The sequence below is a fragment of the Tachypleus tridentatus genome, chromosome 9, assembly GCF_004210375.1.
Source record: "Tachypleus tridentatus isolate NWPU-2018 chromosome 9, ASM421037v1, whole genome shotgun sequence".
In the NCBI taxonomy this organism is placed as follows: Eukaryota; Metazoa; Arthropoda; class Merostomata; order Xiphosura; family Limulidae; genus Tachypleus; species Tachypleus tridentatus.
In genome coordinates this window covers 31,807,644-31,820,987 of record NC_134833.1, presented here as the reverse complement: position 1 = coordinate 31,820,987, position 13,344 = coordinate 31,807,644, and the positions used below count along the sequence as shown (strand labels likewise).

At 32.6% G+C, this 13,344-nt stretch overlaps 1 protein-coding gene across 8 annotated transcripts in view; it reads left to right on the top strand.

Moving 5' to 3' along the window:
• LOC143224990 (uncharacterized) overlaps nucleotides 1–13,325 on the top strand; it is a 40,668-nt gene extending 27,343 nt beyond the window's left edge. For 5 of the 8 annotated variants that reach the window (XM_076453586.1, XM_076453588.1, XM_076453590.1 and 2 more), the window contains exons 9-14: nucleotides 5,121–5,297; nucleotides 6,678–6,803; nucleotides 8,601–9,854; nucleotides 10,726–10,878; nucleotides 12,187–12,321; nucleotides 12,877–13,325. In XM_076453586.1, coding sequence (XP_076309701.1) covers nucleotides 5,121–5,297; nucleotides 6,678–6,803; nucleotides 8,601–9,854; nucleotides 10,726–10,878; nucleotides 12,187–12,321; nucleotides 12,877–13,061 — 2,030 coding nt within the window. In that variant the 3' untranslated portion in view covers nucleotides 13,062–13,325. The remainder of the gene's footprint in view (nucleotides 1–5,120; nucleotides 5,298–6,677; nucleotides 6,804–8,600; nucleotides 9,855–10,725; nucleotides 10,879–12,186; nucleotides 12,322–12,876) is intronic. The other 3 variants (XM_076453589.1, XM_076453593.1, XM_076453587.1) reach the window with 2 other exon arrangements.
• The last annotated feature ends 19 nt before the right edge of the window (nucleotides 13,326–13,344 follow it).

The following is a 13,344-nucleotide window of genomic DNA, read 5'->3' as shown; positions in this document are numbered from 1 at the left end:
CCAACTAGGAACACCAGAATTCGAGATCCAGGCAACACCTAATGATCCGATCTATGAGTGCCTCACTCTGAAGTCCTAACATTGAAAATCCCCAGTGAAATCTCTGCCTCCACCATTGGACAGCCACCAGATTTCTTGCCTATGAAATATTTCTCTGTAGCTGAAGTCAGCAAGAAAGAAGAATATCTTGAAGTAGCAGGGAACTTTGTTTCTTCAACTAATGAAGGATAATCAGCATTTAAACCCACTTTCATCAGAACAGCAGCTGCTATAACAAGTTACCCCACTTCAACAGCAAAACATTAGCAATAATGACTTTCACTGACATAGGAGAAAGTAGAATTGCTCTGTACACTCCCAAACAGTATTTTGAAATAACTCATTTTGCAAAAGATTATGATTTCTAAAATACCACTACCAAGAGCAGGCAGTTAGGTGAATCAAGACATGGGTATTATATAACCACAAGGAACATAACCTGCCAAAATGTAGAGAGCTCCAACACAGTTGGAGAGGTAGAAGTGTGAAAACTCCAACATTAACTGGCAAAGACTCAAAAGGCATTTGTAAGGGCCCAAGAGATCCTTTGCTAAACTACTACAGCTCTCTGGAAAGTAACAATCATGTTGAAAGTCATACACCACTCTGGAAGTATGCCTTTCAACATGATGGTTACTTTCCAGAACAAATTGAACTTATATAAATAGGCTTATGTTATTGTATTGTAAATTGAATTTACTTATTTATTTATTGAATTGTTTAGTTGGTTCTTTTATAATTACATACATTTTGTAGTAGTTTTGTAAAGGGTTTTAGTGGGTCAATCATGTATTTATATGCAGAGATTTTGGTGTTGGGTTATTACACTGTATACTCATATGAAGTGTTGTTTTTTTTCCTGGTAATTTGACTATTTATTTATGATTAGTATTAAAGGTTTGATCTGCATTTTCAGTGTTTTGCTTTTATGGTTTTGTATAGGGTTTCATTTGACAATGCCCATTTTAGTAAGGCTTCATTTTGTAATATTGTTTCTGTGAAGAGTTTACTTTATGGTTTGATTTTAGGTGAAAAAGGTCACCTATGTGTAAGATGGAATGAAAGGGTGCATGTTACAACCTTTTTATAGTTACATTGAAAATGTAATTGAATAACTTTTTATCTATGCATGTCAGTAAAGTTGGAATAAAAAATAGCTTATAATTCACTTTTTAATATTATATAAGTTTTCATTTCGTAATTTCAATTAATTTCTCAATTTTCACTTTTTTATATCTTGTAACCTTTTTGCTCCGAAATATCAATTTTAGACACTCTTGCTACCCTTATATGATATTTTGAGTTTGCCGCCAATTACACACTTATACTGCAAATATAAATATAAACAGAATGTAAACTTGTTACATCCAGACTTCCTTTTTTAATGAGATATAAACAACAAGGTAAAATCCTCATGCTGTGCCCCTTAAATTATAGTTAAATTATGTGTTAAATTATAGTTGTTTTTTGGAGATTCTGTGTATAGTATGTGGTAATATTTTGTTCTGATATGTATATATGAAATAAAAATTATTTATGATTTAAAACACCAATATCATTACCAAAAAGTAGTTCCAGGTGCTTCCTCTCTTGATTACAAAATATTTTAATCCAACAATAAACAGAAAATAGTTCCCATGATAACTCAGTGTAACACAAGCAAGTCACGAGATGTGTTTAATTGATTGTGGCATGCTGGTAATTCAGTTGTTTGTTTACACAAAGTTATCCAGCTGTGATGATGAATAGATTCTGATGTATCAAAGACTGTCTTAAAGTGCAGCTGTAAAGCAATAAAAATAAACGAACCCAAGTTTGAAACATATTAACTGGATGTAAGAATAAAGAATGTGTGATTATCCATTAACCCATAAAAAAGCAGCTATCATCAATAGATGCTGCTACCTAAACATTCCTGCTACTTAAGGGTTAAGATGTTCAGTCACTATAAAAATTTACAAAAAAAAGGACAATACAGATTTGTTTTATATTTTTTAACTTTCCATTTTAACCTACCATAATGATTTCACTATTTGCATGCATTTTCATTTTAAATGGTTTATTTGATATATTATCTTTGACAAGGAGTACAGCATTATCATTCATCTCCTAATGGGACGATAGTAAGTCTTTGGATTTACAGTGCTAAAATTGGGTTCTTTTCCCATCGGTGGGCACAGGAGATAGTTTGGTGTGGCTTTGCTATAAGAAAAAACACTCATTTTCATTAATTGTTAAAATATTTAACTTTGTATATTGTCTTGTCTTTATCTTTGTTAAAGGATGATACATAGAATCATTGTTAAAGGGTTTGCTATGTTATGCTTACTATGTTTTTTTAGTGTAACAGTTTTTTATAAAGTTTCTTTTCTTGTGTTGTTACTGGCACACATACTTCTACGGAAGTGAGAGCAAGTATATTTGATTCATTGACACCTGTGCAAGTTAAATTTTTGATTGGCTTAAATTTATGTATGGCAGGACCAACATGAAAATAAAAGTTAAAGTGTGATATGTGGACATATCATTAATTTCTAATTTCTTATCTACTAGACAATTTTTAAAGTTTTCTGAGTTGCAAGTCTATTTTCAGTTGAGAGCATCAGTTAAACAAACTACTAGGTTTCTCTGATTTTAGTTATGCACAGAGTTGCTCAGGTGCCAAAGTCATTGCAAATGTTTTTAATTTAGAAGAGATCACTGTAATATACTCTTCAAAAAAAGAAATGCAAAAGGGATATTTTTGTTATTTTAGAGAGAAATATATGTAATAACGTTACAAGCTCAGAGTATGTGATGTTACACGTGTTAAGGCACTGATTGTCAGACCAAAATGACAATAAAAGTTGTGCACTTTGAAAACGGAGGAAAACATCAGATTTTTCGCCAAAACCCATTCGTGTCCAATAAATTTGTTTGAGAGATCTGCATTTCCTGCAAGTGCAACATGTGCAAAATCCCTATAAAAGTGACTGGTTCTCGGTTTCCATAGCTCAGTGTTAAGCCACCGACACGCAATACAGTTACGCCAAGACTGACTGAAGCACAATGCAACAATGCCATTGGTCACTTGGAAGCAGGCGAATCTCTTGATCAGATGTTGCCAGAGCTGTGAATGTCTACCCAAGCACCATCACAAGGCTATGGAATCGTCACCAACAACATGGATCATCTCTTGACCGTCCACGATCTGGCAGACCTCGTGTGACCACGCCCGCACAAGATCGCTACATCCGGTTACGTCACCTTCGGGATAGGACCACCACTGCAACGTCTACTGCCTCAACCATACCAGGGCTGCATAGAATTTCCGATCAGACCGTACGCAACCGTCGAAGAGATTCTTAGGCCCCATGTGCAACCCATCTTGGTGAACGTCAACGACGTTTTTCAACACGACAACGCCCGTCCTCACATAGCCCGACTCACCACTGCCTTCTTGAGACACCACAACATCAACGTTCTTCCCTGGCCCTCTAGATCACCAGATTTAAACCCCATCGAACATCTTTGGGACAAGTTGGACCAACGTCTGCGACGGCGACAACCTCAACTGCAGACTCTACCTCAGCTTGCAGCAGCTTTGCAGGCTGAGTGGACAGCCATTCCACAGGATTTGACTCGTCATCTCATCACTTCCATGGGCAGGAGATGGCAAACAGTTATTGATGCTCACGGGGGACATACTCGTTATTGACGATGAGTGATGTTAAACGTCAACTAGTGAGCGTGGACTTCGCCTTTGCAGACTTTAGATGTTCAGCAGTGAATGTGCAAAGTTTCACACATGTCATACAGAACTACCCGGAATAAACTTGTTAATAATATGTCTCAAATTTTGCCTTTTGCATTTCTTTTTTTGAAGAGTATACAAAGCATACTATGAACATAAGCAGTTGGGTCTGGTAACAGAGAACATAAGATTAGTTGGAGTGTTAAGGTAAGAATGGCCTCAGTCACATGGATAATGTGAGCACCTGAGGAGAGAGAACTTCCTATGTAATGTATTTTCTTTGCATTGTAAGTTTTTCTAGATATAGTCACATTGTTTACCAGATTCATAGCAATTCAGACTTAAGAGTTGGAATTTACTGAGGTTCTTTGTTTTCTATATACTTTTGCTACAGTGAAATTGTAGTTTATGGAATCAAACACTAGAGATAAACTGGTTAGAAAGCATCTGTAAAACTCTCTTTGTCTCTCCCCAACCAATATATGAGCACTTGTTTAAGTGTTTAGCTTTAACTTTAATAATGGTGTTTGTAATAATATAACATAAGTTTGCAAACTTTATCTGGTCTTTTCTTTGAAGGTAAAAACTCTTTCAAAGGTGGTGAAAACACAGCCCTGATTTGTAAGACAGTATATTTCTTCATCCTGCAAGCTAATCTGTAGAAATCAGGGAAATCTGAGAATGCATCACTGTTACTGTGAACAAGATAGATCTTTATTTATCTTTTACTTTTATTAAAATTATAGATTTTTTTCTTAAACAGCAGCAGACTTTCAGATGTACTAATTCCATTAGATGGCATTATTGTTTCAATGTTTTATTTAGAGCTGAAATAAAAACCTTTTCACACATGTTTTAAGCATAAAATAAAACAACATAAAAGTGACATTAGTATTAATAAAGAATTATGATTTTATTGTGATTCATAAGATCTGGAGAATAAGATTGTGTTTATTTATATGAGAATGCCTTTTTTATAAGTTTTCATAAGTAGTATTGAGAATATAACACGGATTACAGGTTTCTGTGCAGAGTGAATTGAAGACATTGTTTAAGAAATATTGTTTTGGAATCTTGCACACATGGAAGTACCAACTTTATATACATGGTGCATCAGAAACTTTTAAAATGTTTAAAGAAAATTTTTCCTGTGGCACTGGCAAAAGGAGGTAGCACGGAAGTTGAAAGCAGAACTCTCTCCATAGAAATGATTAAAGTTTCCACATGTACTAATTAGAAAGCTAAGTTTTGTTTTATGGCAATAAAGCATGAAATGTTTATTAACATAAAGTCTTTAGAAGCTTTTATATTGTTATACAAATATCATAATGTAACACTAACATTATAGGTGCAGAGGAAGTTATGTTTATGGTAAAGTCTTCAAACCCTAAAAATCTTTATGAAGGTCCAAGAGGCATCTATTTCATCCATGAGTCAGCAAACTTGCACCTGTTTTGCAAAACAGTGGCAGGCTTACAAAATGTCTTCTGGATAACAGATGTTCAAGGCAACTTAAAACAAAACAGTAAGATCTTCATAAAACTTTACTTCATGAGTCATTTGTGATAAAATCTTTTTATACCATTTCTCATGTTGTATAACACTGCAGTAATGACTTTGTAAATGGATATACTTGTTTTTGAAAAACATGATATTGTTAAAGATTAGAAGTATTATGAAACTTGTTCAGTTGGAGTGCCTTGAATTTATTAATAGTTTCACACATTATACTTTATCAAGTTATTGACAGTGATGAATATTTAGTGAAGATATTTAGATTTGGTAAATTATTTTACAACTTTTATTTCTGTATTAAAACCTTTTAGAAAGGATTTTTTTATTTTTCATGATTAAATAAAAACAATAGGTAAACTGAAATCAGATCTAGAACATTCACTTCTCATATACAAAACTGAATTTGTTAGCAAAGTTTTAAGCAGTTAATGATCATTGAGTAATTGCTGGAACTTGGGAATGAATTGTATTTTATTGGAGGTGAAGCCATGCTATGTCTCTCTCTCATCATTCACTTATTTGTGCTTTTTTGTTGCTGAAACATGTATAAGCACTCTCAGAAGAGCAGTAGGAGACATAATTAAAACCACAATATGTTTAGCTCTGGAAGAGATGCATGTATAAGATAAAGTTTGTAGAAAGGAACTGAACAGTTAGTGATATTATAAACTAAATCTTTAATTTAAAAAAAAGATGTATTATGTTTTTGATGATAACAAATGTTAGGAAAAGGAATATTATTCCGATACCCTATAACATTGATGTTTCGAAACATCAAAGGAATGTTAAGAAGACCAATGTAGAAGTTTTAACATTGACTCTGAGATGCAGTTTGTTAGTTCAAAATATTGTATGAAATGAAAATTGGCTCTGGTCTTTTATTTTAACAATGACAAAAAAAAAGGAAGAATTGAAATATTATACACACAAATGGAATATTGTATTTGTTTAAACCTTATATTTACATATTTTTAAATCCTAAATCATGTTACATAGCTTCTTCTGGTATGGATATTGTTGAGATTAGTTAGTTGTTAAGTTAAAAACCTTATGGTTTTTGATGTAGACATTCAAAACTTAAAGTGAACTTGAGTTTTGAAAAGAAAGTAGAAGGAGATAACACATATAAGTTGTTGTGTTTGTGATTCATAGTTGAAATAGTGCAACTTCTCAGGAATCTGTAGTTATAATTCTGATAAAATTGTGTTGATTTTGTTTATCAATGTTTTGTGATTTGTACATAGATTGTGTTGGTGATGTATGATAAGATGCTTGGGTTGGTTAAATGGCTATTTATTAGTTATTTGTTTTTTCAAATTTGATGGAAACTGTGATACAGAATTTAGCAAGTGATCTGAACTCAGAGTAATGGAATATTTGTATTCTTTAGTTGTATATGCTGAGAGCGACAAACCAATTTCCCACATCGAGTTTAATGCTACGTATGCTCATTCAGGAAATTATACCTGTTTGTATCGTACACAAGATTCAGTGACAGTGAACTTAGTTGTTACAGGTAAAATTTTGTGTTTTTAAAGTTTTTACATGATCACATCCATTTTATTGTAAGTGATATTTAAAGCCTTTTCACAGTATCTTTACCACAAAGTTTAACCACTGACCTAGATTATACATATCTTCAAACCTATAACAATATTAGCTTACTTTAACTGATGCAGTATTTGGTGTGATTAGCTAAAGAGTTAAAACATAAGCAGTACTAGTTGAGTAACAGATAATGTTATTCAACCTGTTTTTGTCAAGTTTGTATGGTGAACCTCCTACTGTATGTGTTTGAGGTGTTTCAGTTTTCTAGCTAGTTCATTTTGTACTTTATTGTTGTTTTTTCAGAGGAAAAAAATACTTCACTTTTGAGAATTATAGTTTTAAAAAAACCCTTTGTTTCCATCAGCTCTTTGTGGTCAGTCATTGCATTGTGTAATTTTTTGTTTAACAACTTTCAGTTTAAATGCTCCTTATTTTAAAGTAAATCATTCAACCAGTGTCAGCATATAAAAATCATTCTGGCTATATATTATGTTTAATACAGAGCTGTACCAGTAATGTGATAACTTTGTGTATTCTGTGTCAAAACTAAATGATGGATTTAAACATTTGCTTTAGTTAGAGTTGTTAAAAACAAAAAAGGAAGCTTCTTGTATAATTTAGTGCTACAGTATTAGCATTTTAATCATTGGGTCTTGGGGACTCACTTCATACACTTAGTGTACATCAGAATGATAAACATTAGTTTATGAGTTAATAAGCATGGACTATTGACAGCCTACATATTTCAGAAAAGTGTTAGTTTAACTTGATATGAATAGTAGCATGTTTTGTATTATCATATTGTATTCAAGTGATTGAATTGCAGTTAACCAGTTCTGGTAAACTTATGGCTTTGGTAAGTAGATGTGCAACCTCCTTCATCAAGGGTACTTGTATTGACATCTGTAAAACCTACTTTCTGAATGCTTACAAATGATCAGTTGCCTTTCTGTAATTTTGTTTCATTTAACATGGTACACATACTGTACATATTACTTTTACAACTCTGTATTATTGATATGTTGTCTATATAATCAGTAGCTTTGGTATCAGTATTAATTCAGAAGAGCGATACATAGTTTCTCATCATAGATTCATTTGGATAAGTTATAAAATACACTTCTAATAGTTTTTTTAGATTTTCTTTTCATAATTTAGGTATGTTCACCATATTACAGTATGTAATTCTTACAGTATTTTCATTTTCTGTAACATTTTTTCCAGTTCATTTCTTCCACTATTATTGTATCCTACAAACTGAGAGGTTACTTACGTTTTGGAAGACAAAATTATAAATACTTGCAGTTTGTGCCTTCTGTGGTTAAACTGAAAATCACATACAAACATAACATTTGTATCAGCTGTGAATAAAACTGTGTAATTAAAATTTTTATCAAATTAGTATGAAATTGAATTAAGACTTTTCTTGAAGCTGTTTTGAAAGTATGCAATGGTAATAGAATAGTTCTACTGGTGAATAAATCAGTGTCTGAAAATTGTTTGTCCAGTAGATATTCTGTTTCAGGTGATGAACAGTTATTTTTACCAGTGTCTTAACACTGCTGACATTGACATTACGATAAAAATAAATGAATAGAAGCATTTGATAGATAAACCTGTAATTTACTAAGTCATTATAAATAATATAGTGTGTTATATTTAATTAGTTATGAGCACTACTAGGTATGTATTTTTAGTTTTGATATAAGACAGTAAGTTACTTTCATCGGAAGTTAATATCAATTTCTTTATGTGAATTTCACAGATTATCTTCCATATACTTCAAAAGTACCAAAGAGACACAAGCATGCAACATCAAAAACTGAGAGAACAAGCAGAATACCAAAAGTATGTGACACTACAACTTCATTTAACACTGACAGCACAACAACACCAGCACAGGACCAGGACACTACAACTTCATTTAACACTGACAGTACAACAACACCAGCACAGGAGGAGGACACTACAGCTTCATCAAAACTTGATAGTACAACAACACCAGCACAGGACCAGGACACTACAACTTCATCAAAACTTGAGAGTACAACACTACTAGTGCAGGAGGAGGACACTATAGCTTCATCAAAACTTGAGAGTACAACACTACTAGTACAGGAGGAGGACACTATAGCTTCATCAAAACTTGATAGTACAACAGTACTAGTACAGGAGGAGGAAACTATAGCTTTATCAAAACTTGATAGTACAACACTACTAGTGCAGGAGGAGGACACTATAGCTTCATCAAAACTTGAGAGTACAACACTACTAGTACAGGAGGAGGACACTATAGCTTCATCAAAACTTGATAGTACAACAGTACTAGTACAGGAGGAGGAAACTATAGCTTTATCAAAATTTGATAGTACAACAGTACTAGTACAGGAGGAGGAAACTATAGCTTTATCAAAACTTGATAGTACAACACTACTAGTGCAGGAGGAGGACACTATAGCTTCATCAAAACTTGATAGTACAACAGTACTAGTACAGGAGGAGGACACTATAGCTTTATCAAAACTTGATAGTACAACACTACTAGTACAGGAGGAGGACACTATAGCTTCACCAAAACTTGAGAGTACAACACTACTAGTACAGGAGGAGGACACTATAGCTTCATCAAAATTTGAGTATACAAGAGCATCTCATGCATATGACACTACAACAGGAAGTCCTGCAGTTTCTCTAAAACTTGAAAGTACAGAAAGAGCACAAAAAGATCATGAAAATACATCTCCATTGATGTTCAATACTTCAGAACCACCAAATTTTCAGCTTGATAAAGTTGTTGAAGAAAACAAAATAAACTGTATTGTGGATTTTAATGATGATGATATAAGGATATTTCACAAACGGAGGCGAATAAAAAGTGGAGACATAGTTCCAGATGGAGGGAGAATTGTGTTTCACTGTTATCCTGTTGGAAGAAGTCGTTTGTTTGGCTTCAGTGAAACACGTTGCCATAGAGGAAGATGGCTTGATAAAGGGTTCCCTACATGCCAGAGGAACCATGGTAAGATTTTGTAAAAAGAGTTCTTGATCATTCTGAAATTTTTGAGACCTACATTCTGGCAGTTTCACATGACAACATAAGTATTGTAAAAAGTAATGAAATGAATAACATTGAAACTAATTCGGTTTTATTTTTCTATGCTTATAAGAAGGTAGACATTTTCCTCCCATAAGTATGTCATTTCAAACTATATAGATGTTATTTACACCTACAAGTATATTTATATAATCTGCACACTGGCAACTTTATTTAGGCCTCATACATATGTATAGAACACTGTTTAATTGTATTTGCAAAATAGACAAGTGGTTATGATATGTCACATTTTTGTTTGTTTGAGTCCCATAAATCCAGAATTTGTTATAATATTGGGGTTAAGTGAGAAGTCACTGAACAACAGCCAGAATGTCTCCACTTTTCAAATGGTGTGTTTTGAATTTCGCGCAAAGCTATTCGAGGGATGTCTGCACTAGCCGTCCCTAATTTAGCAGTGTAAAGCTAAAGGAAAGGCAGCTAGTCATTACCACCCACTGCCAACTCTTGAGCTACTCTTTTACCAATGAATAGTGGGACTGATTGTCACATTATAATGCCCCCACAGCTGAAAGGGCGAGCATGTTTGGTGCGACAGGGATTCAAACTCGCGACCCTTGGATTACATTTCTGGAACATTATAACCCACTTGGCCATGCTGGACTTTTTTAAATGGACATCATCCTGGATACTGTCTGATAAGAGCATAATTAATGATTTAAACTAATAATTGTCTGAGGTTATGTCCAATTGTTTTGTTTTAAATAAATGCCATCGAGACTAATTAATATGAAATGTAATCTATGTGAAATTAATAGTAAAATTAAGTTTGTTATAGTTTTAGGTGATGTTGCTATAAAATTCAGTAAAAAAGGAGTTATTAAGCCAGGTGGAGTTGTAGTATTTCCCACCAGTGAAGATTTGTGTATATACTGCAAGACAATTGGTTGGACAGGAGAACCACAGTGGACATCTGTTACTTTTTATGCCAGTAAGTAATTGTATTATAAGGTTTGACTGTGAACATTAAAATAATAATAATATTCAACTATTCAAGCTTTATCTTAAAATCCACACTTATGTTACCATTTAAACACATGATGCAACTATCTTACTTCTCAAAAGAAAGAAGGTGAAGTAATAGGCATTGGTGAAACAGAAATAATATTAGAAGATACCAGTATAGCAGTTGTTGATATCAAGGAAATACAAAGGATCAAGATCCAACATGAATGTACGTAACACCACACTTCACTGATATCACATTTTTGGCCAACTGACTATGGTTCTTTCTGAAAATTTGTCTACCACCACAACCTAGCAACCATTCCTAGTTACTATTGTTTATTTGAGACCTATAAATGTATAGATGTTATAGTATCATGGTTAAATTATAAGTCATTGAGTATGAAAAAACATTTCTCCCATTTTCAAATGAACATTATAGTGGATACTTATCTGATAGGAGCATCACTAATGCTTTATTTGTGGATAATAATAATCTGAAATACTAGCAGGAGTACAGAGATTATAACACAGAGGTTTGATACCCTAGAGCTGGAACAATGTCAGTTATATCTAGTTATTAAATGTAAGAATACGACACCACCACCACCACAGGATCATGGCGCCAGAACTTCACTCAAGCTTGACAGTCTTTTTCTGTAATTTTCTTCTTTGATGCTAAGTAATGTTTATTCCAAACAATCATTTAATTGGATTTTACTGACAAAGTGTTAAGTTGCACATAAACAGTTTGTCATTATGTGTTAATCATTAACAAGCCCATGTTTATAGGAACACAGTGTTGATCATGCTAACAAATAATAATGTACTGTTTTGACCATTTTTGCAAGCTTACTACATTATCAAAAACATAAACAAAACATTTTTGAGAATTATAAATAAACTATTAAAATGTTTGAATTTCTTGTCATTAAAAGTATTAAACTTTTAAGCACTTATTGCAACATTTATTGTCTTCATGTATTTCAAAAATCTTTAGTTGTACATGTTATTCACAACAACAAATGTTGCATAATTGAAGTCGTTGAAATTGAAAACACAAAACCTAATGATTTGAAATGTTCTTGAACACTACTGGTCAACTTGTCTGAATTCTGTGTAACAGGATATTTTCAAAAGGAAACATGATCAGTTTTTTTATACTGGATGTAAAGTTGTATTGTTAGTCATATCATAAGTAATGTGTAGTTTATATTAATATTTTAGTATGACTATAAATACATACTTACCATGTACGAAATATAGATTGTACTTTAGTGCCTATTTTGTCCAGGTATTGACTACTGTAGCTCATGGTGGGATCCTCAATGTAGCTATGTTTGTTTAGAAACCACATCTGTACTTTCAGGCAACTATAAGTGTTATGTTCCTCATGGAAGAAACCTCACTATAGAGTTGTCATTTCAAGGTATTTTGTTTTATTCTTAAATTATTTTAATCCTTTAATAAATGTTGAAGAACTGTCACAGATCTGAAACATAAGTTTCATTTATGTGAAAAGTAAATTGCGTATTTTTAAAAATATGCTTGTTAATCACTTTCATCTGCAGAATAGATATTAAGCTGGAATTAAGGAAGCCATAGAATATAATTAATAAGTCAAAGTAGATACTAATATCAAACTTTTTAATAGTTCTGTAGTTTATTATGGACTTTATGAGTATTAAAAATACAATGTATGTTTAAAATCAAGTAAGAAACCAGACAGACACACGATATTGTGAAGTCAGTATGCCATTAGATACGGTAATGTAACAAATATTATCCATAGTTCAAACATACAGATCTACTTAAGTGTGTATGTATATATATCTGTAATCAATTTCTTCCAAAATGGAAATTTCTGAAAGTACATTGTCTCTTGCTATTTACTAGTACAAAAAAAAATGGAATAACAGCTGTACACATACAGTAATTATTACCTTTCATAAAACAAATGGCTACAAAGGTTTTTTTAATACAGACATACGCTGTCCACCAATCAGACGTAAAGAACTAATAGTGAGATATGAAAAGTGGCTGCTACCTAACAGCATTGTACACTTCAGCTGTGGAGGGTCTTTGCAGCTTGTGGGAGCTAAAAAAGCCACATGTTTACAATCAGGAAAGTGGTCAAAGAGAATTCCTTACTGTCAAGACCAAAATTAACTTTCTTACCATTTCTTTAATAGTATATTATTAATGATTCTTGCATGGTTTTCAGTTTGTACACTTAAAAAAATATTCAATTGCAAAATTACTAGGCTTCTTTATAATACAAAAATATGATATTTCTGTTACTTGTACTAATTTTTGATAAACTAATGTTTAAGTCATGTTCTGATAGTTTAAGACATTGTAATGTTTACTGTATTCATATATGTATATGTGTAATATCTAATACTAATAAAAAAACGATTTTTATTATGAATACAAGTTAACTTCTAGTGGT